We start from the raw sequence: 22,435 nt of genomic DNA, 5'->3' as shown, positions 1-22,435 counted from the left end.
CTAGCTGGAGTTCCATCACAGCCTTGGCTTTCCTGATTTGCTCTCTGCAGGTCTGGACCAGAGCAGAGTATTCCTCCTTGGTGGCAGTGCCAGTCCTCCATCCTTTGTAGGTCTTGCTTTTAAGATGTGGGAAGTCCACCAGTTCCCTGAAAAGCCAAGGGGGCTGCTGTGCCCTTTTGCTGCCTTTCCTTCAAGACGGGATGGACTTTGCTTGCGCATCCAGGATGCTCCCTTGAGGAGCAACCACTTGTCCTGAACTCTCTTCTCCATTGGGTTGTGACCTTTTAGGGTACCTCTGACAAGCCTCCTTAGCGTGTCAAAGTCAGCTTTCCTGAAGTCGAGGACTTCTGTATTACTGACTGACTTGCCAGCTTTGCGGCAGATGGTGAAGGTGATCAACTCATGGTCACTGTCACCCAGCTTCCCTTCAATCGTTAGGTTGCTGATTAGGTCATCCCTGGTTGTCAGTATGAGGTCAAGCAGCACTTTACCTCTTGTCAGCCCAAAGACTTCTTGAGTCAGATAGAGGTCATCCACACGAGAGAAAGCTTTGTGACCGCTCGGATTTGGCTGAGCACTCCTCCCACGAGATGTCTGAGTAGTTAAAGTCTCCCATGACAACCATACACTGGAATCGTGCAGCCTCAGCCAATTCTCTGGTGAACTCCTCATCAAGGTTATGACTCTGGGTAGGGGGTCTGTAGCAGACCCCCACCATAGTATCCCCTGTATTGTGTTCCCCATGGATTTTAACCCAGAGGGACCCATAGCTTTTCTTGACATAGACAGCTACGCCCCCGCCACTTTTGTCCACTCGATCCCTTCTGTATATCCATCTATACCTGTGGTCCAGTCATGGGTGGAGTCCTACCAGGTCTCCGTTATCCTAATGACATCATATTATTTGCATTTAGCAGGAGAACAAGTTCCTCCTGTTTATTCCCCAGGCTCCTGGTATTGGTGTATAGGCAAGCAAATGTCCCCTTGGGGGGCCCTTGCCCTACCTACATTTTGTTCCAGGGTGGGGGTGGGATCACTTAAGTGCCTTAACCTGCTGGCTTTGCAGGGGCCGCTCAGTGGGCCAGCAGTGGCAGTAGTCCCCCCATCCCCCCAGCGGGCTTAGTTTAAAGCCTGGTGGAGCAGGTCAGCCAGTCTGGCTGAGAAGAGCCTCCTCCCCAGCAGAAGAGAGGTGGAGGCCGTCTCTTCCCAGCAGTTCGCTGCCTCTCTCTCCAAAGAGCGGAATGTGGTCATGGAAGCCAAAGTTTTCCTGATGACACCAGTGCTGCAGTCTTTGGTTCACTGCGTGGATCCTCCTCTCCCTCCTCAGCCCATAGCCTGAGACTGGGAGAATCAAAGAAAACACCACCTGTGGCCCCTGACCCTTTAGCCCCGCACCCAAATCCCTGTAGTGCCTCATGACCAGGCGGGGAGCACTCTGAGCCATGTCATTGGTGCCCACATGGATGAGGAGCATGGGATAGTGGTCAGTGGGCTGGAGGAGCTTTGGGATCTTCTCCACACTGTCTCAGATGCGGGCTCCTGGGAAGCAGCAAACTTCCCGGGCTAAGGGGTTGGGGTGGCAGATTACCCCCTCAGGATGGAGTCTCCCACGACAAACACTTTGTGTTTGGTCTTAGGGAGAGCGGGGACAGTAGCTACAGTGTCATCTGTGTTGCCTGTGAAAGCTGGCAACTCAGCAGGCTCTGCTGGGGCTGCAAGAGGTTTGTACCTGTTGCAAAGCTCCAGTGGGGCAGGGACCTTGGTGTGGTGGGCCTTGGGGCCCCTCGCCACCTTGGTCCAAGCCCTGGGCTGGACAGTAAAGGAGGTCCCCGAGTCCTCCCTTGTCCTGGAGAAAGACCGTGGTCTACCCTCTGCCTCCCGGGAGAGAAGGGCGTGGCAGTAGGAGTCGATCTCCTACTCACAGTCCCTGATGGCACGCAGTCTCTGGACTGTGGGCTGGAGCTCCTCCATCTGGCACGCCAGAGACCCCAAAAGGGAGCAGACCTCACAAGGGCGGGTAGCCATGCTCCCGGGCCCCAGAGCCTGAAAAAGGGACAGGCAGCCCCTGCAGCTGAGAGCAGAGGCTCCATCTGCGTGGAGCTCGGAACCATGGGCTCCATCTGGGTGGCCATCTCTGAGGTGCCTGGTGGGGGACCACAGACCCCGAGGGGACCCTTGGGGTGCAGCGTGTGCCCATCCATGTCATGCTGCTGGTAGGATGGCTACAGCAGGGACTGCTTACTCTGGAGGGCTCTCCTTACTCTGGGGGCCTCGGACCCTCTTGCACAAACTCCTGTGCTAACTCACGTGCTGGGCCCAGGAGCATGCCTGTTTGTGTGGCCTGTTCACGAGGCTCCGGTCACGTGGCTCCCTGGGGGACTGGGCAAAGTAGGAGCCGGGGGTGGGGGTGACACTCCTTGGCCCACTTAGCCCACTCCCAGCTGACTAGGTCCCTCCCTCCACGGGCCCCTGCTTACCTACTGGGAGGCCAGGGCTCATTGGGGGTCCTGCGGTCGCTGCTGGGGTCCCTGGGCTCACAGGGTTGCAGTGGGCTTACACCCATGCGTCTTGCACCAGAGCTGGGACTTTAATGAGGCTTACGCCATTGCCAGGCCCTTTTTAAACTGCGTGCGTGTGCAGAAGGGCCGGCCGATGCCCCAGTGCTTTTTGGGGGGCTAAGGGGGGGTCCCTCCACCGAGGGAAGGAACAGGTGAGTAACTCCCCCCTAACCTGGCACACGTGCCTGCAGGAGGGCTGCACAGCTCCCTGGGGGGCTGGGCCAAGTAGGAGCCAGGTGGGGGTGTGACCCTCTTTGGCCCACTTAGCCTGCTCTCAGCTGACTAGTTCCCTCCCTCCACGGACTTCTGCTTACCTGCTGGCAGGCTAGGGCTTGTTGGGGGTCCTGGGGTCGCTGCTGGGGTCCCTGGGCTCATGGGAGCTCAGTGGGCTTACACCTGTGGGTCTTGCACCAGAGCCAGGACTCTAATGCCAGAGCCGGGACTCAGTCCAATGATGATGTGGTAGACTGGTGTGTCAGTGACTAGGACTTTTGTAGTCTGCTGCTTGAAAAACTGTGCTATGTATATACTTTGGTTAGTAGAAACAGACATTAAGATCAAAAGTATTCACTGATTTTGTTGCTGAATCTGAGAGACCTACAACTTCAGTTCTCTGAGGCCCCATCTACATGTTACACTTAAGACGTGATAAACCAGATAAACCAGACATGACCCAGATGTACATTCAATCAATTAATTATGTAGTAAAACAAGGAATAAGCTACAAAGTTATTCCACATAAATGTGAGAATAACATTGTGACTTGTTCTTATCACGCCATTAACTGAACGTGCAGCCAGATGATCCGGTGTGGCTGGGAACCCCATCAGCTGACTGGGTTCTCAGCTCCTGGGGTGCGTCACACGCTGCTGTGGCAGTGAGTCCTGCAGATGATGGGGCACCAATACGTCGGTCCAATATCAGATTGGCACTGATATAAAGAAAATAGACTGGATCAGAAATTGGGGGCAGCTTTTTTTGCCTGATGTGGCCGATTATGTGGCTGATGAATGCTTCGTCCATGCACGCAACTACAACGCAACACATAGATGGAGAGGAGCACAGCTCGGCATCTTGGAGAGCTGCATCCAGCTGGTAAGTCTGTTATGGGAGAAGGGGTGTGGGGAGGGAAGGGGCATGGGGGGTGCAGACCAAGGCCCCTGTGGTGAGGCAGGGCATGGGATGCACAACTGGGACAGGGCAGGGCATGGGACAGAGCCGTGGACCATTTGGGGGGGTGCAGAGAGGGAAGCGTGGCTCCTGCCAATGTGCACACCATGGGAAGATGTGGGTGTGTGCCCCTGGATCTATGTGGGGTGAGGCAGGCTGTGCTGGGCTCTTCCTGGCAAGGGCTGGTCCAGGCTGTGCTTGAGGCTACGATGAATTTGGGGTGGTTGCAGCCCCCCTCACCCCTGGAGTCCCCCTCCCAGTGCCACCTCTGCCTGCCCCAAGCACAGCCTGCCTGAGTCCCTGCCTGCAGATCCCCACGCAGACCGGCAGGTACACGCCCCCCATGCCTTCCTGGTGCGTGCGCAGCAGCGGGAGATGCCCCCTGAATGAGTCGCGGCTCTGTCGGGCACCCTGGCCCTCCCCAGCTGGGCAGTGCCTACCCCAACCTAACTCCCTCCTTCACCGCAGGGGACTCTATCTGACCCTGCCCCCATGCCTCTTTCCTCCCCTTCCACCACAACAGACTTATCAGCTGGACACTGCTCTCCAAGCTGCTGGGCTGCATATCATTAATCAGATCAGTACTGGCTGATAAGCCTCCTTAAAAATCAGCTATTGGTGCACTCCTAGCTGTGAGCATCTTCAGTTGCGGGATTCGCAGCCATGGGAGTCTGCTACATGCCAGTGCAGGAAGAGCCTGGGATCACGATCCTAGGCTCCCCCTGCACTGGAAATAAGGCATGATTGGTTCTCATGCTGGATCCCACAGTCACATCTGCCCCTCTCCCTCCCTCCCCACAAGCACTCAAAAGGAGACTGCTTGGCAGTACTGCTGCCTGTTTCTTTAGGACTTGGACCCACGTCTCAATGTGCTCCAGCTAATCAAAACCAGGCTGCAAGAAGGACAAACTCCTGCCATTTATAAACGTAATTTTTAAATTCCTACGTTTCTGACCAGGTCTTTCATAACAGTATCCATAAGGGGCCTCAGAACAGGTGTCAGTGGACAGAATTTTATTTGGGCTGTTCCCAAAAACTTAGAATAGGCTGCAGAAGCTAAGGTTAAAATGAATTATTTCCCTAATAGATCCAAATAGGCAGGGTCCACTTCACACAACAGATTTCAGAGACAGGCCTTCCTCAGAGGAAACCTGGTAGCTGATAGGCAAATACTCTAACAGGCACTATGTAAACAATTAGGAATGCATCATTTGTAATGTGTTAAATGCTTGCTTTTCTGTCTCATAGGGTTTTTTTAGGGTGTCACCATTTCAGATTCTGTCAGGATGATGGATGGCATGAAGGCAGGGGAAGTTTTTATGAGTTGGGTTAAACATCCTTGACCCTCATGGTATTGCAACTTTGTCATTCAGGATAAATGTGAAAATCAATTGAACTCCTTTATGGAGCAATAGGGACCTCCACCAAGCTCAAAGCAGCATGCATAATTGGAGTAGTAGCTAGCCATGTGGCTCAAGGGGAAGTCCTGCTGTAACCTGAAACTGAAGGACAGTGGAATTGCTGGATTTAAAGCACTGTATCTCTGTATGCGAAGGCAAAGCAGTGAGAAACCCTACAAAGATGCAAACAAAAGAAACAGAAAACAGCAAGCCTGAGGAAAAAACCTAGAGCATGCTTTGTAGAATCAGTTGTGGCTGTCAGGCTAAGTACAGTCAGTTAAAGAGACAGTCAAGGCTGAATCAATTCAATCATCACAGGTTAGTCTAAACTGTGTAGATTGAACCAATAAGCAAGTGAACAGACATTCACTTTTGGTTCAGGAAATGTAGCTGAATGCCTGGAGTAGCCCAGGCCAGAAGCCAGGAGGCACTAGAGCATACCTTCCTGTTCAGCTGAAGCAGACAGCTTGGACCAAGGCTAGCTTGGTTACCGTGTGAGGTGGAGTTTGCAGGGGAGATGCAAAGCATCCTGGTATACCAGGGGACTGTGAGTTAACTTGAATCTGGAGGGGATCTGGGACAAGTTCAGTAAACCAATTTAACCTAAATCAGTTAAGTCTGATACTACACCCATGCAGATTTATCTCAAACCTGTTTTAACTATTTTGAAAGTGGTTTATGTGTACTGAACTCATGTTGGATTAGATTTGAACCGGTTTCTGACTAGTTATACTGGTTTATGTGTAATTTTGATCCCTAGGCTCAGGCTCAGACCTGCAAGCAAAAAAAAAAATCACTTGTGCGAATCCTCCAATTTTCAGGGAAACAGGACTTTTTACATTCATTATAAAGACAGGACTACTTAAGAAAAACACCTGGCTCTATCATGCGCTTCTAATTGAACCAACTGCCAGGATCCCAAATTTTCTTTAACTGCTTAGGTCAGAAAGGGGCAACTGTTGCATATCATTTTAATAGCATATTTAATAGATTTTATGGATATCCTATTGTGCTAGTCATTCTAAAGCAGCAACATTTTTCTCTTTAAAACAACTGCTGATCACTTTTCTTAAAAAGAAAAATAAGGCAGCAATTTTACTGTGTCCCAGGCTTTATTAGATATAATATAACAGCAGGGGACCTTTTATAGCTTTAGATGGCTATCTTACTTTGAATGTACTTCCAATGCACTTTGACAGATTGCTTTAAACAACCAAGTCTGCTACAAGTTCAAGCTCCAGACAACACATAATCCATCATGAGAAATGAAAAATCCAAACAGCTAAGGCATTTTTAAAAAGAGGAAGCATACCTTGGACTAGAGTCCAAATTTATTAACAAATCACAGGTTTTACAGAAAGCCTGCCACTAAAACCAACACAGTTGTTCTGCCTAAAGACAATCAAGAAAAAAAATGTCCCTGGACTTTTCTAGGGCACCCTGCTAAATAATGACCTACAGTGTCCAAAATTGATAACGGATCTAAAGCCAAAATCTTCACACTACTGCTCCAGTTTTTGATGAGTACAATAGTTTTTATTTCTCGCCATGTCTCTAAACCAAAAGCAAGACTGGGAAAATACTGGTAAATGTTTGATTGGTGAGTCTGAGTCAATGATGGTAGACAGAAATGAACTGCAATATTCTGCAATGTCATTCTGGGAAGGAGAGGGAGAAACAACCATTAATACAAAGAAGGTAGCTAGATTTAGGAACCAGGAAGGTCTAATTAAGAGAGGCTGCTGCTAGACTAAGCCAGGTAAAAGCATTTGAAAAGTGACAACAAAGATATTCATGTAAGGCAACACAGAAACTTGAAATACAGAGAATTCAATTTCAAATGAAACAAAGCACAAGTGTCTCCTATCCACAGGAAAAGAAATACCACACGCAAAACTAAATTCAGCGACTGCAGCAGGATTGCAAAACCCCATTAAAACATCACAAGAGCGACTGAGGGGAGTATAAAAGTGACATCAGATACTGTAAATAATTTGGAAGTCATTTCAAAGCAAACAATTTAGAGAAAGCTAGGGCTGCTAGAGTATTTCTGCACTGAATATATATCAACTTCTCTGTACACGATAATCAAACTCTGACATCAAAAAAACCTCTGACCAAGAGATTAGATTTGGGTGTGGAAGAACTGTAACACCATCGGGGTTTTCCCAGGCTACTATGGGTCACAAGGTAGAACAGGCTTTGAGAATAATACACGCTCTGAAAGAGCACTAGTTTTAGCTAGCTGGTAAACTGAGGGACTGTGATGCACTGATTTGAACACTGAAAAGAGGAATGCAGCATCTAAAGGGAAGCTTTTCTTCTTTTCACTACTGCCAGGATGGGCCCAATGAAGAAAATTAATAAAATTGCAGCCACTTGGCCTAAAATCTAAATGGCTGTGCTTATAATATTGCAAACAACAGCAGCCAGTCATATCAGGTAAAGAAGTGACTAACGAGGGACTTAATTATGGTAACTAAAGCTGTACAGAAAACCTAGGTTTTACTTTGTATACATTTTGCAGAAAAAACATTATTTTATAGAATTTGCTTTTTTATTTTTTCACTATATAAAATTAAATATAGGAGTTATACTTAACATTATATTTTACCAACTATCCTGATTACCGATCCTTGTTTTGTTTTGTTTTTTTGGAAAGGTGGTAAAAAAGTCCAAATTGAACAGATTTTCTGCTACCTGGACTACTTCTGCATTTATAATGGCTTGCCCTAAAAAGTCAGCATTTCACAATAGTGCTTTTCTGAGGGTTACTGAGATATTGCCATAATTCTTTATTCTACACTGGTATCTGTTAAAAAATGTTGGATGTTGTAGTAGCAATGGTCAAGGGTCCCATTATGTTCCATTCCCCTCGCACCATTTTTATGGCACAAAACACACAGAAACTGCCCACATCTACTCAGGAAGTATACAGTCCATACCAAATCCCTGGCCATAACCTAGTGTAAGGGGCAGAGAAAATGAGTAACCAGACAAGACCTTGCTTTCACTATCCTCAGCCATTAGACGGTTCCCTCGGGAGGGTTGCCAACTGGCATAGATTTGAGAAATCCCCAAAACTCTGAACTGCATTTGTAGATGTGTTAAGAAAGCAGCCCTACTGTGCTGAACCAAGAAGACTTTGGCTGCACGAGAGAGCCTGGCATGTTGAAGTTTGTCACAAATGAGACACTTTATGAAGTGGTGATTAGAAACAAGATAACTTCAAATATGGAAAATGGCTCCCAAAAGATGTTCCTACACAATGGAAAATTAAAGCCCCATGGGTTAGGTAAGAGAAGTATAGTCAGTGGATGGATGTGATAACCAGGAAGTTGTGAATCTTGCCATGTGGCGTTACTATCTTCGTAAGTAAAAATGATTCAAATTTAAAGTCAGATAAAGCACCCCTTCCCCTGACGATGCATCTCTGGGAACTCTTGGAAGCATGAAAAGTTATCTGAAAGAGCCAAATATTTATTCAGTTTTAAAATAGGAATAATGAGTTCTTTTAACTATGCTACACAAGCTGAGAAGGATGCAAATTCAGTACATAGCTCAAGACGCAGATACACCGTGACTTTTTTTCTGTGTAATCTACAAAATTTAACTCAACCCTGTAGGGCACCACCTTTTGGAAGTGAGAAGTATTAAAATTCCTATGCAACTATGAGAAAATTTAATGCAAGGGAGGACAGATTACAATGTTTTGGGAAGGGGAAAAAATCCTATCAAATTTGGTAGTATGCCAACAAACCATGCCATTAGGGAGTATAATCATGAAATAGAAAATCTACAAGTATAGGATATTCCAATATGCCTACAATATTCTTTTGTTCTTAATGTCAACGTTATTACGCTCTCAGTTGGAAAATACTAATCCTCTATTAATGGTCATATGTTTAATCTATTACAGGAGTACCACTTTCTGAACCTCTCTTGCCTATTAACACTGAACAACTAGAAGTCATTTTTATATTCTTCACTGTTTTAAACCATTCTTTGTATTCTCATCCTTACCTGGCACAGTTAACAAGAAAGTAACTTATGCTGTGAGTACAGCTTTAAAACATTTATTTCATAAAGGCCAATCAGGAATTACAAACCAAGAATGTATAAAGCCAGCCCAAAGGGGAATCACATTTTATCTCAGTGCCAGTCACTTCAATCCAAGTTGCAGCTGCAGTACTACTAGCAATATGACTAGTTTTTCTAGCGGATAACTCTACCCATCAAAATTATTGCTCCTCTGTTCAACCTTGCAATCCCAATTAGGTAATGATAAAGTGTCTACACTACCCAACAAGGAGCACTGTTTACAGTAATGAACAAATGAACAAACCTGTGTGCCGCGAAGAAAGGGAATCATCACTAGCTCTTTGTACAGGGCTATTGTTTCTCATGAGTCCCTTCCTGAAATCAAGCGGCCCAAGGGATTCATTGTAATGGTACCTGTTTAAAAAAAAAAAAAAGGCTTCTCCGTAAGGTAATCCTTTTAGAGATACACAAAGTGATTACCTAGTGCATTTGGCTTTGAGAAAATGATCTGCTTTTATGCAGTTTGGATTTAATAAGCCATGTTAAGAATTCACCATATTCATGCTCTACCCTCTAAAAGATTAGTATCAGTTATAGTTAACACTCTTGCCAAGTCACAAACACTTTGTGCACTGGCTTATCATTTGTAAATTACCTTTGAAATAGCCTCTTTATTAGTTGTATTGGTGCTAGTAGCACTCTATATTTTAAAGCATCACTTGAGATTTACTAAAAGCAGGATTAAAATCTATTTCATGCTTTAATCATTGCATTTACCTTCTGGATTAAACATAACTTCTCAGAGGACCCAGACATTTCAATAATGTGTTTGTTAAAATACTCAGTCTTGGAAAGGAGATGTCTCCAAAGTTTACTCTCCAAAAGCCTGCTTTTGCCTTTCCTTTATTTAAGGGACCACAGTCCAGATAAATTCCAAGTACACAATTCTCTCATATTTCAGACATTGCTACTTTTCAGATTTTACTGTATCTAGATAGACTGTCATAGGTGCCAGCATTCACCAGTAACTTCCAATCTCCATCACTGCTTCACCAGATATCCTCCCTTGGCTCCCTCCATGGTTCCTGGCAACAGGCCTCCATGGTTACATGCTTCCTGCTGCCAGCCTCCCTGCAACTGGATTATCCTTAGTAGTAGTAATCCAAGTCCAAATGCACTGATTTATATCTTACATATTCACAGTGAGTTTGCACCAAAAATTGCTTTTATAGAGCTGTAGACCTCTGTTCCCTAATATCTTTGCCTGTGAGTATCCTCTTCTCCACTACATCCCCAGTGCTGTTACCAAACGAGAGGGATAGTGTCTTAGACAGTTGCCTGAGAAGGCAGATTATTCATCAAGTAAAACATAGTTGTTGATGCTACACAGAGACCTCTTTTGTTTCCCTGTTGGATGGGGAAAGCCTTAAGTGCACCCATGTAAGTGCCAGAATTCTACTCCAATATGTGCTAATTAGCACGTCAGAGCAGGCTCAATTAACTGAGTCTGCTGGAGTGTGGTACTTAACATACTCTAGCAGCCTTCGCGTCGCATCTATCCAGTGTCCCTTCAAAATGGCTGCAGGGGTGCTTGAACTACAGCTCACTGAACACCGAAATGTTGTGAATGGCAAAAATTACTTTTAGCACATCAGACAATTAGGGAGAGGGACCGTGTTAATTGAAAGCTAGGGAGCTAAAGGAAAGCTCTGTGACCCAGATGTCCATACCCTTATCTTCTCTGTAATCATTGGGCACCTATACACATACTTGGGGGCAGGGAGGGTGCTTTAATTTAAGTGCTTGCAGAGTCACATGTATCAGCATCCCCACCCCCACTTCAAAATGGTGGTGGGACACTTGAACTAAAGTTTGTCAAACAAGCACTTTAATCAGAGTGGCTCTGGGAGCCTTTCTAATTAATGCACCCCCCCCCTGCATCTCGGAGCACACCCAATGATTATAGAGAAGATAAGGGCATGAACAGCTAGGTCACAGAGCTTTCCTTTGGCCTCTTAGCTTTCAATTAACTCTCTCCCTCCCCAATTGTCTGATGTGCCAAAAGTAGTTTTTGCCATTCACAACATTTTAATAAAGCCACAGGTAAAACTTTTCTGGTGGGAGGTAGGGAACTACCTTAATTGTTTAAAGTCTTTTATCACTCTATCTGTAGTTTTTGCCTCCTTACCCTTATTTCTTTCTCTACTCCTAAGCTTGGCTTTAGACCTGCCTCTAGCACAAGTACTGCTACCGCATTATAGTTTTGAACGTGGCAACAAGTACCATTGACAATCTGATCTCTGTGCGCCAATGAGAAAATATTCAGAGAAAATAAGTAAACCACTTGCAGAGCTTCAAATAGTTTGTTGATTATATAGATGTACATTCTTGGTGAACTCTGAAACCTCTGTACATGGCATAAGGATCTGAGGACTGTTTTCACTTTGATTGTTAATATGCAGAATTTTGTGGCTTAAAATAAAACCCTGGAAATTTTACAAGTACGTTTCTAGTAACGTCTGTTGGTATTTTACACTACACTTAAAAATCAATCTGGTTTTCTATAAAGTGTGGCAACATAGCTTGTCAGGCAGGTGTCAATCCACAGTATAAAGCTATAACATAGTGCTTCTTGGGTTTTGCTTCCACAATAAGATTTCTTTCCAGGCCCCCTGAGGGCTTGTGTATTACAAAATACTGTGTCTGTACAGAACATTTAAATATTCTGAGTTTTTCATTTTGAAAACAACATAGATTATAATCTGATAATTTCTCAAGATTCTTATGCCTAACAGTAGGTAAATAAAAATGTACACAAATGTACACACACTATGGTATATGGTTGGATAACTAGACAGGATTATTATGTATTCAACCTCCAAGAAAGGAAAATATGATTCCTGTAATTACCAGGACAATTTATGTTATGGCTTCCATCTTTCACTGTAAAGCTGATTTAATTGTCCTAAATTAAATCGTGGTGGACCTGTACTGCAGACAACACTGAGTCATAAAAGGGGTGAACGTAGTTCAGTGTGTTCACTAGCACAGACTAATAGTCATATATAATTAACTAATCATCCAAATAAATCATACTTGTCTCCTGACTTGTGGGCCACATCCACACATGAAGGCATGTGTTGGTTTATGGCACCACAAACTGTAAGCATTGAATATTAAAATGTGTACCACACTGGTAATTTGCAGTGCAGTGTCAACATTTGCTACTGGGATTTCCCAGTACCAAAAATAAAAAAATGCCGGAAAAAAACGCAGTGCAGAGCATGTGTAAAAAGTGTATGCCGGGAAGAGGCCTGGTCCTCCAGTGTGATGCTCTGGCTGCTGGCTAGGTATCTCTATTGCTTTGTTTGTGCCCCTGCTGCTACAGTATGTTATGTGGCATACTGAGAGCAAACAGAAGTGCAGCAGGGCTCACAGCTGCCTGCTGTTGAGCCTGCTGGGCATCCAGGGCTGTCCTGGCACCCGCAGAGGCACCCAGAGCCAGCTGGGCTCCTTGAAGCAGCCATGCCACTGCTCCACAGGCCTGGCCACTGAGGCCTGGGCCTGAGCTACCAGCCCCAGGACCTCTGTGTGAGGGTCACCTAGGTCATAACTGCAGGCACCACTGAACTTCAGGAGGCACAAGTGTCCACTCTGGGCAGCATGAGCAACTGTGGTGAGGCAGATGGGGGGGACCCAGTCACAGGAGTCTACCCAGGGACCTGGGGACATGCCTGGTAGCATTTTGCCTGGGTGATGGCTCAGCTGGCATTCCAGCAGGGACCATGGGCCCACCATGGCCATCAAGGGGTGCCACTCCTGCCTTCATAGTCCCAAGCCTAGCTGTATTGGCTGCCCCTAAGGGGAAACACCCACCCTCCTCTGCAGAGGTCAAGTTGGCATAGCCTTTGCACGCAGGGTGGTGGTAGGCAGGGTTGAGAGGCTGCCAACCTGATTCCCTCCTCCTTGTGGTGTTTCCCTGGTGTTTCCCCTGTCCCTAAGGACCCTCTCTCTTCCCCCTGGTGGTTGCGTAAAGAATTTTCATTTATTTCTGGTTTGAAGGTGTTTGTGCATGGGGGGGCTGGGTGACTGGTGGTAGGGTTGTGGAGAATCTCATGTGGGGTGTTGTTGGAATACTGAACTCTTGGCATTGGGGAAGTTTTGGGGAGAGGAAGGGGGAATAAAGTTGCTTTTGTTTTCACAATAACCCCACTGCCTATGTTGCTACAATCCTTGCCGTGTGCAGGGATGGAGGCCCTTGGGCTGGTGGTCTGGCACAGGCGGTATGAAGGCTGGTGCCATATTCCAGGTAACAGGCCTGCAGATGGGTGATGATGGCCTCATGCGCCCTGGCTCCTGTGTACTGCCATCATAGGGGGTGGTCCTCATCTACAACAATGTTCCTGGCTGGCCACCTCTACTGCCACTGTCACTGGATGCACCGTGATACATGCATGGCTGGATGCAACTATGGTGCTGAGGGGATCGATTGTTGTAGCTGGTACAGAGTACAGGGGCCACTCTAGGTCAGTGCTGCTGCAGCAGTCCAGCTGGCACAATGGCCTAGAATCCCCAAACACCAACGCATTGGGCTTGAGAAGCTCCGACGGAAAGTAGCCGTGAGCTGCTCACCAGGCCACCAGTTGATACTGCTGGGGCTAGCAAAGGTGCTAGCCCCAGCCTCCAGCTCTCCCTTGCTGAAGAGCTGGGAGGAGCTGGGCAAGGGTGGTTTGCCCAAAGTAGCACAGTTTGTCCTGCAGTTAAGTGTACATTTAGGCATACACGCTTATGCACAAATTACTGACAAAAACTTGTGTTGCTACTATTTGTGCTGCTACAAGCCAATGTCCCTGCATGTGTGGATGCAGTCATTGTGTAAAGGAACCTATGGCACGTCTGTGCAGAATCCTAAACTCACAGAGAATAAATCTTATTTTTTTTATGTATTGCAATGAATGCTACTTTCCTCAGAATTTATTTCACAACTAAAAGTAGGTAGCAATTCACAGAAAATGCCTTTACTTGGATCCACATCTAACAAAGCGCACAGAATTTAGTAGCTCAGAGAGGGAAATAAGTTTTATTACTCTTTTTAATTATACCAAGCAACGTAAAGCTGCTGAAGCCTTTGTGCAGCACAGAAGTCAGGGGGCTATTTCATCAAAACAAATCCATAATAAAGAAAGAATATGATCAAGAATTTACCTTTTTGAACTTCTAAATCCCTATGCAAAAGTTTCAGGGACACAGCCCAAAAAAACTCAGGGAAGTCTAAATTACTTGCCAAACATCAGCATATGCAAATTAGAGAAATAAAAATAAACATTAATTAAATATATTACATTTAAATTTTCATTTCCTACTACTTTTAATTAGGGGGAGAGAAAAAAGATTTCACCAAAAGGTCTGTAACCTTTGCCAAATTTAAAAACTAAATATGATCAGATCTATCTGTAACTGACAACTAACAATATTGCCACAAGGATCTCTCCTTAAAATTCAGGCATGCCACATCTATTGGGAAACTTATGCAGTATCTACAGCTTCTGATGAAAAATGACTATTTAATCAGGTTAAGAAAAAAAATGATATGATATCAAGAGCCTTTTATGGGCTCCTTTATACCACACAGTACACCAGCATAGTAAAATATGTAGTTCAAAATGTTGATGAGAAGAAACATCACAGTACAATAATGCTGTGCCTTTTTTTGACCTATACCTTCATTATATTAGAATACCTTTCAGTTTGCTTCTGGAGCTCTAGAAAGATTTTCAATAAGGAAAGCAAGCAGTTTTTCATTTAGTGATAAGGATAATAATACAAAATGCAACAGGATAATAGTACAGGTCAGATGTAAACCGATGCAGCTTTATTATTACTGGGCATGTTTATATGTGCTCTGGGGTGGGGGAACAGCACTTTAATTAAAGTGGCTCCCAAGAGCTGCTCTAATTAAAGCACCCTCAGCATCTCATGTATTTAGTGTCCCATGCTTCAAATGGTGGTGGGGGCTGCTGAACACATGTGATGCCAAGGCTGCTGAAGCATGCTTATTAGATCTAATTAGAACACATCAGAGCAGGAGTCAGGCACATGTATAGGTGCTCACTATGTCTTAATTAAAAAAAGACTCTGGTATTTAAAATATTAGTAAAATATTTAGACATAACATTCCTTGAAACACCACCTCCATGTGCAAAGGACAGGATTTAACATAAAGTTGTCATCAATTATTGTTGCTCAGTTCAGCTAAGGAGGAGAAAGCTAAGTGACTGCTTTGAGATGAAGTGTGCTACTGTCATTCTTGATTTTATGCCTTTTTTGCTTTTTCATTTTATTAACAGGCTTACATTTTAGCATTTAACAAATATTTACTTATAAAGTTTGAGATACTGGCACAATAAATGTTTACTTATTAACGTTCTATAAACTTTGAGATGGGTAAAAGGAAACCAAAATGAGCCCATTTTGCCTTGAAGAAGTGATGTCTCCACCTGAATAACTGGTGAAGTTTCTCCATAATTCCACCTAGAGGTAGCTTGGAGGGGCACTGTCCTGGCAGAAATGCACAGAGTTGTTTGCAGCATATGGAGACAATACATACATGCATCCTCTACATTTATACAGTGCCTTTTATCCTGAAAGATCGCAATGTGCCTTAAAAACTAAAGGCCCAATCTAATGAACAGCATGGACTTCAGTGAAAACTGCATACAGAAAGTTTGCAAAACGAAATCCTTTATAATCCCTTCACCAAATCCAGCTGTTTCTCTGGAGGAACAAGGCAGTTGTTTAAGGAATAACAATCTAGTTTGGCACTAGATTTGAATAATACCTCACTCAGCTGACACTGTGGGACCAACAATGTAATTCCCCATATTGGAATGGGAGCAAGATAAAATAACAGTTTTGTGAAGATAGGGCAGAGAGCTCCCTTCAGGGCGTGGCTGAAGGAGGTAAGTGCAAGGCATTTTCCAGTCCTTTAGCTTTTTTACTGTATTTATTATTCTGCTGCATATGGGGAAGGATGCAGGAGAACAGAAACTCAGATGTTGAAAGTTTAAGCCAAAGAATGGAGGGATTAAAAATCTGTACTTGTTTCTTTGTAACCAAAATATCTGTGGATACCACAGGTTTGCTTTGTAAAATAATAGCTCTGAAGTCTGTCCTATTTTAAAGGCTTGGAAACAAGAGGAGGTTTTGGGCAATGCCTAGGAGCAATAATGTGTCTGAAAAACGTATAACAGGTTAAATTACTGGTTCCAGTCAAAGGGAGAAAGTTCTCACGCCCTAGCATTAGTTTTCCTTGGAGCACTCCCATCCAAATACAGGCTAAAACTGATCCTACCTAAGAAGATGTGGCTGTCAACATATTCATTCCACAATTTCTTTGCCCTCAAACAATAAAAGAATAAAAGGCAAAACTGTGCTGTGACAGCATCCACTAGAATGTATTTCTTAGTAAGGATGTGTGTGGGAGAGAGGACATTTCCAGCACAAAGCTCATCAAACTTCCAATGCCTAATATTACTTAATTTCTCAAACTTACACATAGAACCTAAATATTTTAGTTTTCAAGAATGACAAGATTCTGGGCGTCTCAATCTCTGACTGCCTAATTTGAGGGCTGAGAACTCACCTAAAAATTAAAAAAAACAAAAAACCCTCCAATAGTGTTTTCAAGTCAGGCAACACAGAACTGAAGCAAATAAAATTACTAGTTTGATTTTGGAAACGTAGGACTAACGTATAGGCTTGGCAGGCCATTCAGAATAAATGCTCCAGCTATATGACTATGCAAGCCCTAGTATTTGATGTTAGGGGATACATAAATCTCTAAGGAGTCTTAACTTCATGCAGACAAGTGCATGCCAGAGTCATGCAGAACCTACATGATGAAAGGTTAAGCATTCTAGCTTTCAGTTAACCTCAATTTGGATCTCCATTTTTTTTAATCAGGCCCATATGCATAAAGGGTGTTGGGCCACATCTCTGCATGTGAAAACGAAGAGACCGTGGCAGCAAATGTGTTCCTTGCTTCTGTGCACTATAAAAGTCCTCTTTAAAAATACATTTCTAGATTTAAGGTTGGCTTCTCTTCCTCCTGCCACCACTGAATTGAATGCAGATAAACAGTCTAGAGATATTTCCAATATGCCAAGGTGATGGAACTATTATCAAGTTTCATAAGGAACCATAGGATCATAGAAAATTAAGGTTGGAAGGGGCCTCAGGAAGTGATTTAGTATAACCCTTTTCTCAAAGCAGGACCACCCCTTAAAGACAGACTATTCCAGCCAAGGCTGTGTGTAGCCAGGTCTTAAAAACCTCCCAGGATGGAAGTTCTGCAACATCTCTAGATAACCTGTTCCCATGCTTTATTACCCTCCTAGTGAGAGGGTAGTATCTAACCTAAACTGCTCTTGCTGCAACTTGGGACCATTGCTCCTTGTACTTATTTAAATGGTAGTTTTGTTTCTCTCAACACGTCACTCTGGTTAGTTCTTGCTGCTTGTTCTTAGCGCACACAACTCCCCAAGATCAGCACATAGGGCATATCACTTCAGTACTGGTGGGCTCATATAATTCCCTCTCCGTTTTTCTCAAACACATACATGCCTTATCTGTTTCACTTGGAACCTTCCAAGTAATCTTTGACCAGATGAAAAGAAAATATCAGCCAATCACAAAAACAAAGTAGAGAGTTGATGGCTTAAAGAGAACAATGAAAATAAGTATAAAACACCACTTCAAGATAGAGCCCTTTCAAAGACCAAGGAGAGAGACAGGTAGATGGATAGGTGTCTGAGAGAGAAAACCTTGCCAGAAAACAATCTTCAGAGAAGTAGAATTATAAGGTAATCTGCACCTGAGAGAGTGTCTACCTCTTGGAGGTGGATGAAAGAAAAAAAGAGAAACCAGAACAACTGCAATAGGCAACAAAAGCAAGGCCTATACAATGAGATAAAATATGGAGGAAGATACATGCCAAAGCCCTCCAACTTTTGATACTTTAAGATGTGTGGGAATGTTTGGATTGCTCTGCTTCATAAAAGGTTCCACAGGAATAAGAGCACAGTAGGATTCTTCATTAGAGAGGCTGCATTCAAGTAGCAGTGCTTTGTAAATCTACGCAGTGAGGAGACACTCCTTTATTTATGCCCAAGATGAAAACACTCCTAAAGCAAAGATGGAAAGCCCTTCTACTTCAGATAAAATGAGTCTTGATATTGCTCTCAAGCATTAGGCCAGCCCAGCATAGCAATGTAAAATGCATCTGGAATGCTACTGCAGCATGTTTGTGTTGAGATTGTCTAGCAAATCTATACTAAATGAAAAAAAAAAATCTTTTTAAGGACCTGAGATCACTCCTGGGATAAAAAAGATCCTAATCAACAAAAAGAATGGGAAGGGACACAGCAGAAAAGATTCAGTTCACCGAGGACTGCCTGAAAGGTCTATCCAACTCATACATTATCTTATACCAAACTGCTCACCAGCTCCTTGGCCTTATTTCTGTTCAAGTTCAGGTACGACAGGTGCTGCTGCTAGTGAGCTGCTGCAGCCTCTGGCAACTCCATTAAACAAACAAAACCTGCATAATTACCTCAGCACTTTTACTGTCTCTGTCCATGTCTCCTGCTCACTTTCCCATGGATCCACTCGAAGCCAGTCTGATGTCTCCACTGCGAGCTGAGCCATTGCTATCCGGTGCTTTGCAGAAGCTAGACCTTTCTTTCTGTAGTTGTCACTGACTGGAGAAATTATGCCTTCAATCACGTGGTATCTTCCTTTGGAAGGCAATAAAGAAAATCAGTATTTTATATCTTTTTTCATGACAATAAAAAGGAAATCATAATTTATGTACACACTGAAAAGCAATGTTCCTCTTCTTCAGTGATTATGCTGTTCAAAGTTCTGTTATTGAAGTATTTATCCATTAGACAACATTAAAAAGAAAGCTGGCTGAGTATAGAACTTCCTGCAAATAGAAACATTTATCATTTATAATGTAGATGATAAAGCTCACTGAAGATAAGGTTAATGAATTTTTAGTTCAAGTAACTGTACCAGTACGGCTTCTTGATAACCAAGATGATGAATATTTTAATTGACCACTGTTTATTTCTAAGCATCTGATGCATACCATTTAACAACATTATCGAGCCTTCTCATCATGCTAATGCAAGAATTACACCATGTTTCTGAAGCAGTTTTCTTCTGTTCTATTTAATAGCTCAAGCCAAGCAAATCTGTAGGTGCAAGAACTGGGTTAGATAATGAAGGCATTTTAAAACAAGACTTAAAACACCATGGGCAAAACATCCTTGCTCAGCTTATCTGCCATGAAGTTCACTTTCCATCTGGTTGATCATGTTAATTAAATGTGACAATATGCCCATATTTTTCAACTCCTATAATGTGATGAAATCATTAACGCAATAAGCTCTTGTAGTCAGACTTTGCAGTCCCAAATTCAAATCAGGAAATAAACCTAGATAAAAATCTTCTTATGAAAGCTGTAACATTTATCCAATTAAACAACAGGAAAAGGCAGCAACAACATGAGATCTACTTCCGTTGAACAAACAGGAACTGAGTGCAGAATAAAGCTGTTTCAAACAAATACGAATCATGAAGTTGAGATATTTCTGACCTTAAACACAGGTACTTTCCAATATCTCTGATATAAAATTTCCCACCTAAAACAGAATGAATTATAATTGAACTTTTTAAGGAATTAAAATAATAAAGAAATTACTTTGACGACTTTGGCAAACGTTCTTTATTTTGCAAAGAAAATGAATCTCAGGGTTTCATCATTACTCTCTAGTTGAACAGGACATTGTAACTTGACAGCTTGCATCTTCACTTTATGTTAAGGGTGAAATTCAGGACACAGAAATTTAGATACCTATATCCAATTAAAATTTCAATAGAATACACCTGCCTGTCTCCTTTGAAAGTCCCAGCCTAATGCTTCTCTTACAAACAAAGTATTCTACATAACAGAAAAATATTTCAGGAATAGGGAAAGATGAGATGTATGTTAGGGTAATTAAATCCATCTCTTGGCCTGAAAGGGTATTTCTATTCCACAGACATAGTCTATATGCTTGCTAAACCCACAAACCAGTTTCAAGTCAGGACTAGGTTTGCATTTGGGTTAGCTCAGAGGTTGCAATGTGATACCAGCACGTTTTAAGGCAGAACTGAAGTGGAATGAAAGTAATAAGGTGGTCTTTAAAACACAAGACATCTGCTACTTGACACAAAGGAATCGCCATTATTAGCTATACCACTGTTGCTTGTACCCGATGCAGTTAAATGAATGTTCATACACTTGAATACATCCGACTTTCCACTGTACCATACACTCATGTGTTTAGATTACAAGCTTATATTAAACTCTGAGACCCTCCTCCCCCCTTTAAATTTCCATTTGAAATTGTGTATCTTTCTCAGAATCTAAACCTCCTGTAACTTAACTGCAGTCCCATTCTCAATTTAATGTGTCAACTATTCATGACACTCCTGTTTGCATCGACAATTCTCCTTAAATTCTACGTGCAGTAAGATACCATTTACTGATAATAATTATTCCTAAAATACCTAGAGCCTATTTCTTTTCAGCATCTCCTCATCCAAACAAGAATTCAGCTTTATATTATAGTTTTAAGATCCACCTCTAGGTGCCACCTATGGTCAGCCTGACGTTTTACAGCAAGTTTGTCCTTATATTTGTATGTAACACTGGCTTTTTATTCATTCTTTTTTTCTTAAACTAACATTTAGATAACTATAAAGTAACATATTCCAGAGGTAGGATTGCTGGCTTCCTCTAAAGCAGGCCATTACCACTCCAATCCCCTTCCCCTGCCCAAGCTGCTTCCTTCCCTGTGCTTTGTTTTCTTTTTACCCTATCTGCCACTGTGCCGCTTCTCTCTTCCCTGATCTGCCATGTGCCACACACAGAGGCTGCCCATGCTACTTAAGGTTAGTCACCCCTTCCCTAAAGGATTCATGCACTCTCTGGGTGCTTGTATACATGACAGGGCTTAATTCTCATTAAATTAAATAAGTTTATTAAAATAAAAATGATGCATCAACGTTTACAGGTGACAAACTTTAAATCAAATTAAGCTCAGTGCACAATTCACAGTAAATTACAGCAGGGAGAGCCACATACCAATCCACCCCCTGCTGATCTCTTTTGGTACTCAGTTACAGCAGGGGGCGCTGGCAAACCAGTAATCCCCTCTCCCAAAATGCATTCCCTTCTCCCTCTTCTTCCCCACAAAACTATAGCTGGCCACAGGGACCCCCATGCCGAGCCATGTTCATTCCCCCCTCCCCGCCCCCCCCACATTCCCAAACCACATGGACTCCCACCCACACCAATCCGCCTATGAAAGGAAACATGACACATCTGGAAGAAACTGTATATATTGAAACCTTTATTTCAACTTTAATTTTTTTTTTCCATGACATGATTATTATGTTTCTTAAAAAGAAAAAAACCTCATTATAAAACACAGTTAAAAAAAGAAATAGGTCTTAAAAATAAATAACTTTAAGAAAAATAAATAATAAAAAAAATTAAAAGCATTTACCTTAAAAAGAAAAAACACCCCATATAAAACATAATAAGAAAATACAGTATACAAATATAAAACTCTCCATTGCTTCCTTACTTACATAAATGTTTAATAAATAACTGCAAATAAGCAGATGTCTATTCTTTACACTCTATGCTATCTATATTTATTCAATATTCTTTCCATACTAGTCTATCTATATTCTATTCTAATATATTTTTATTATATTTGTATTCTATAATGTATTCTATAATCTTTTATCTTCTATCAATGTCTTCATTCTTCATTCTGTTCTTCTATTTCTGCTCTTCTAAGAGTCCTGCATGGGAATAAAGATGAGTTTTGGCCAATACTCCCAAAACCAACTTCTTGGCTTCCCCACTACAGGCTACAAAATCTGTGGGAGATTTCTGTCATTACCTAAATATTACCCAGGATGCTGTGTAGCTTTGGAGGGGGGGGGGGATCTGCTGTGTGACGGGTTTTTGGAAGGCAACAATAAGTAAGATGAATGTTACCCTGAAATATTAAAGTATTAAGAAAAGGTGCCAAGGTCCTCAATTGCAAACTTACCATTCATAGATTTCATAGATTTCATAGACATTAGGGCTGGAAGGGACCTCGGGAGATCATCGAGTCCAGCCCCCTGCCCAAAGGGCAGGAA

General features: G+C 43.0%; 1 protein-coding gene across 4 annotated transcripts in view; it reads right to left on the bottom strand.

Annotated features, from left to right (window-relative positions):
• Positions 1–22,435, bottom strand: part of NMNAT3 (nicotinamide nucleotide adenylyltransferase 3) — a 66,309-nt gene that overhangs the window by 6,585 nt on the left and 37,289 nt on the right. For all 4 annotated transcript variants that reach the window (XM_019533084.1, XM_019533083.1, XM_019533086.1 and 1 more), the window contains 2 exons: positions 18,780–18,963; positions 9,474–9,583 (listed from right to left, as the gene is read on the bottom strand). In XM_019533084.1, the coding sequence (XP_019388629.1) occupies positions 9,474–9,583; positions 18,780–18,963 (294 nt within the window). The remainder of the gene's footprint in view (positions 1–9,473; positions 9,584–18,779; positions 18,964–22,435) is intronic.

This window comes from Crocodylus porosus, unplaced genomic scaffold (assembly GCF_001723895.1).
Source record: "Crocodylus porosus isolate Cpor-Errol unplaced genomic scaffold, CroPor_comp1, whole genome shotgun sequence".
In the NCBI taxonomy this organism is placed as follows: Eukaryota; Metazoa; Chordata; order Crocodylia; family Crocodylidae; genus Crocodylus; species Crocodylus porosus.
Note: the sequence above shows the minus strand (reverse complement) of the source record. Positions and strands in the feature narration are given on the sequence as shown.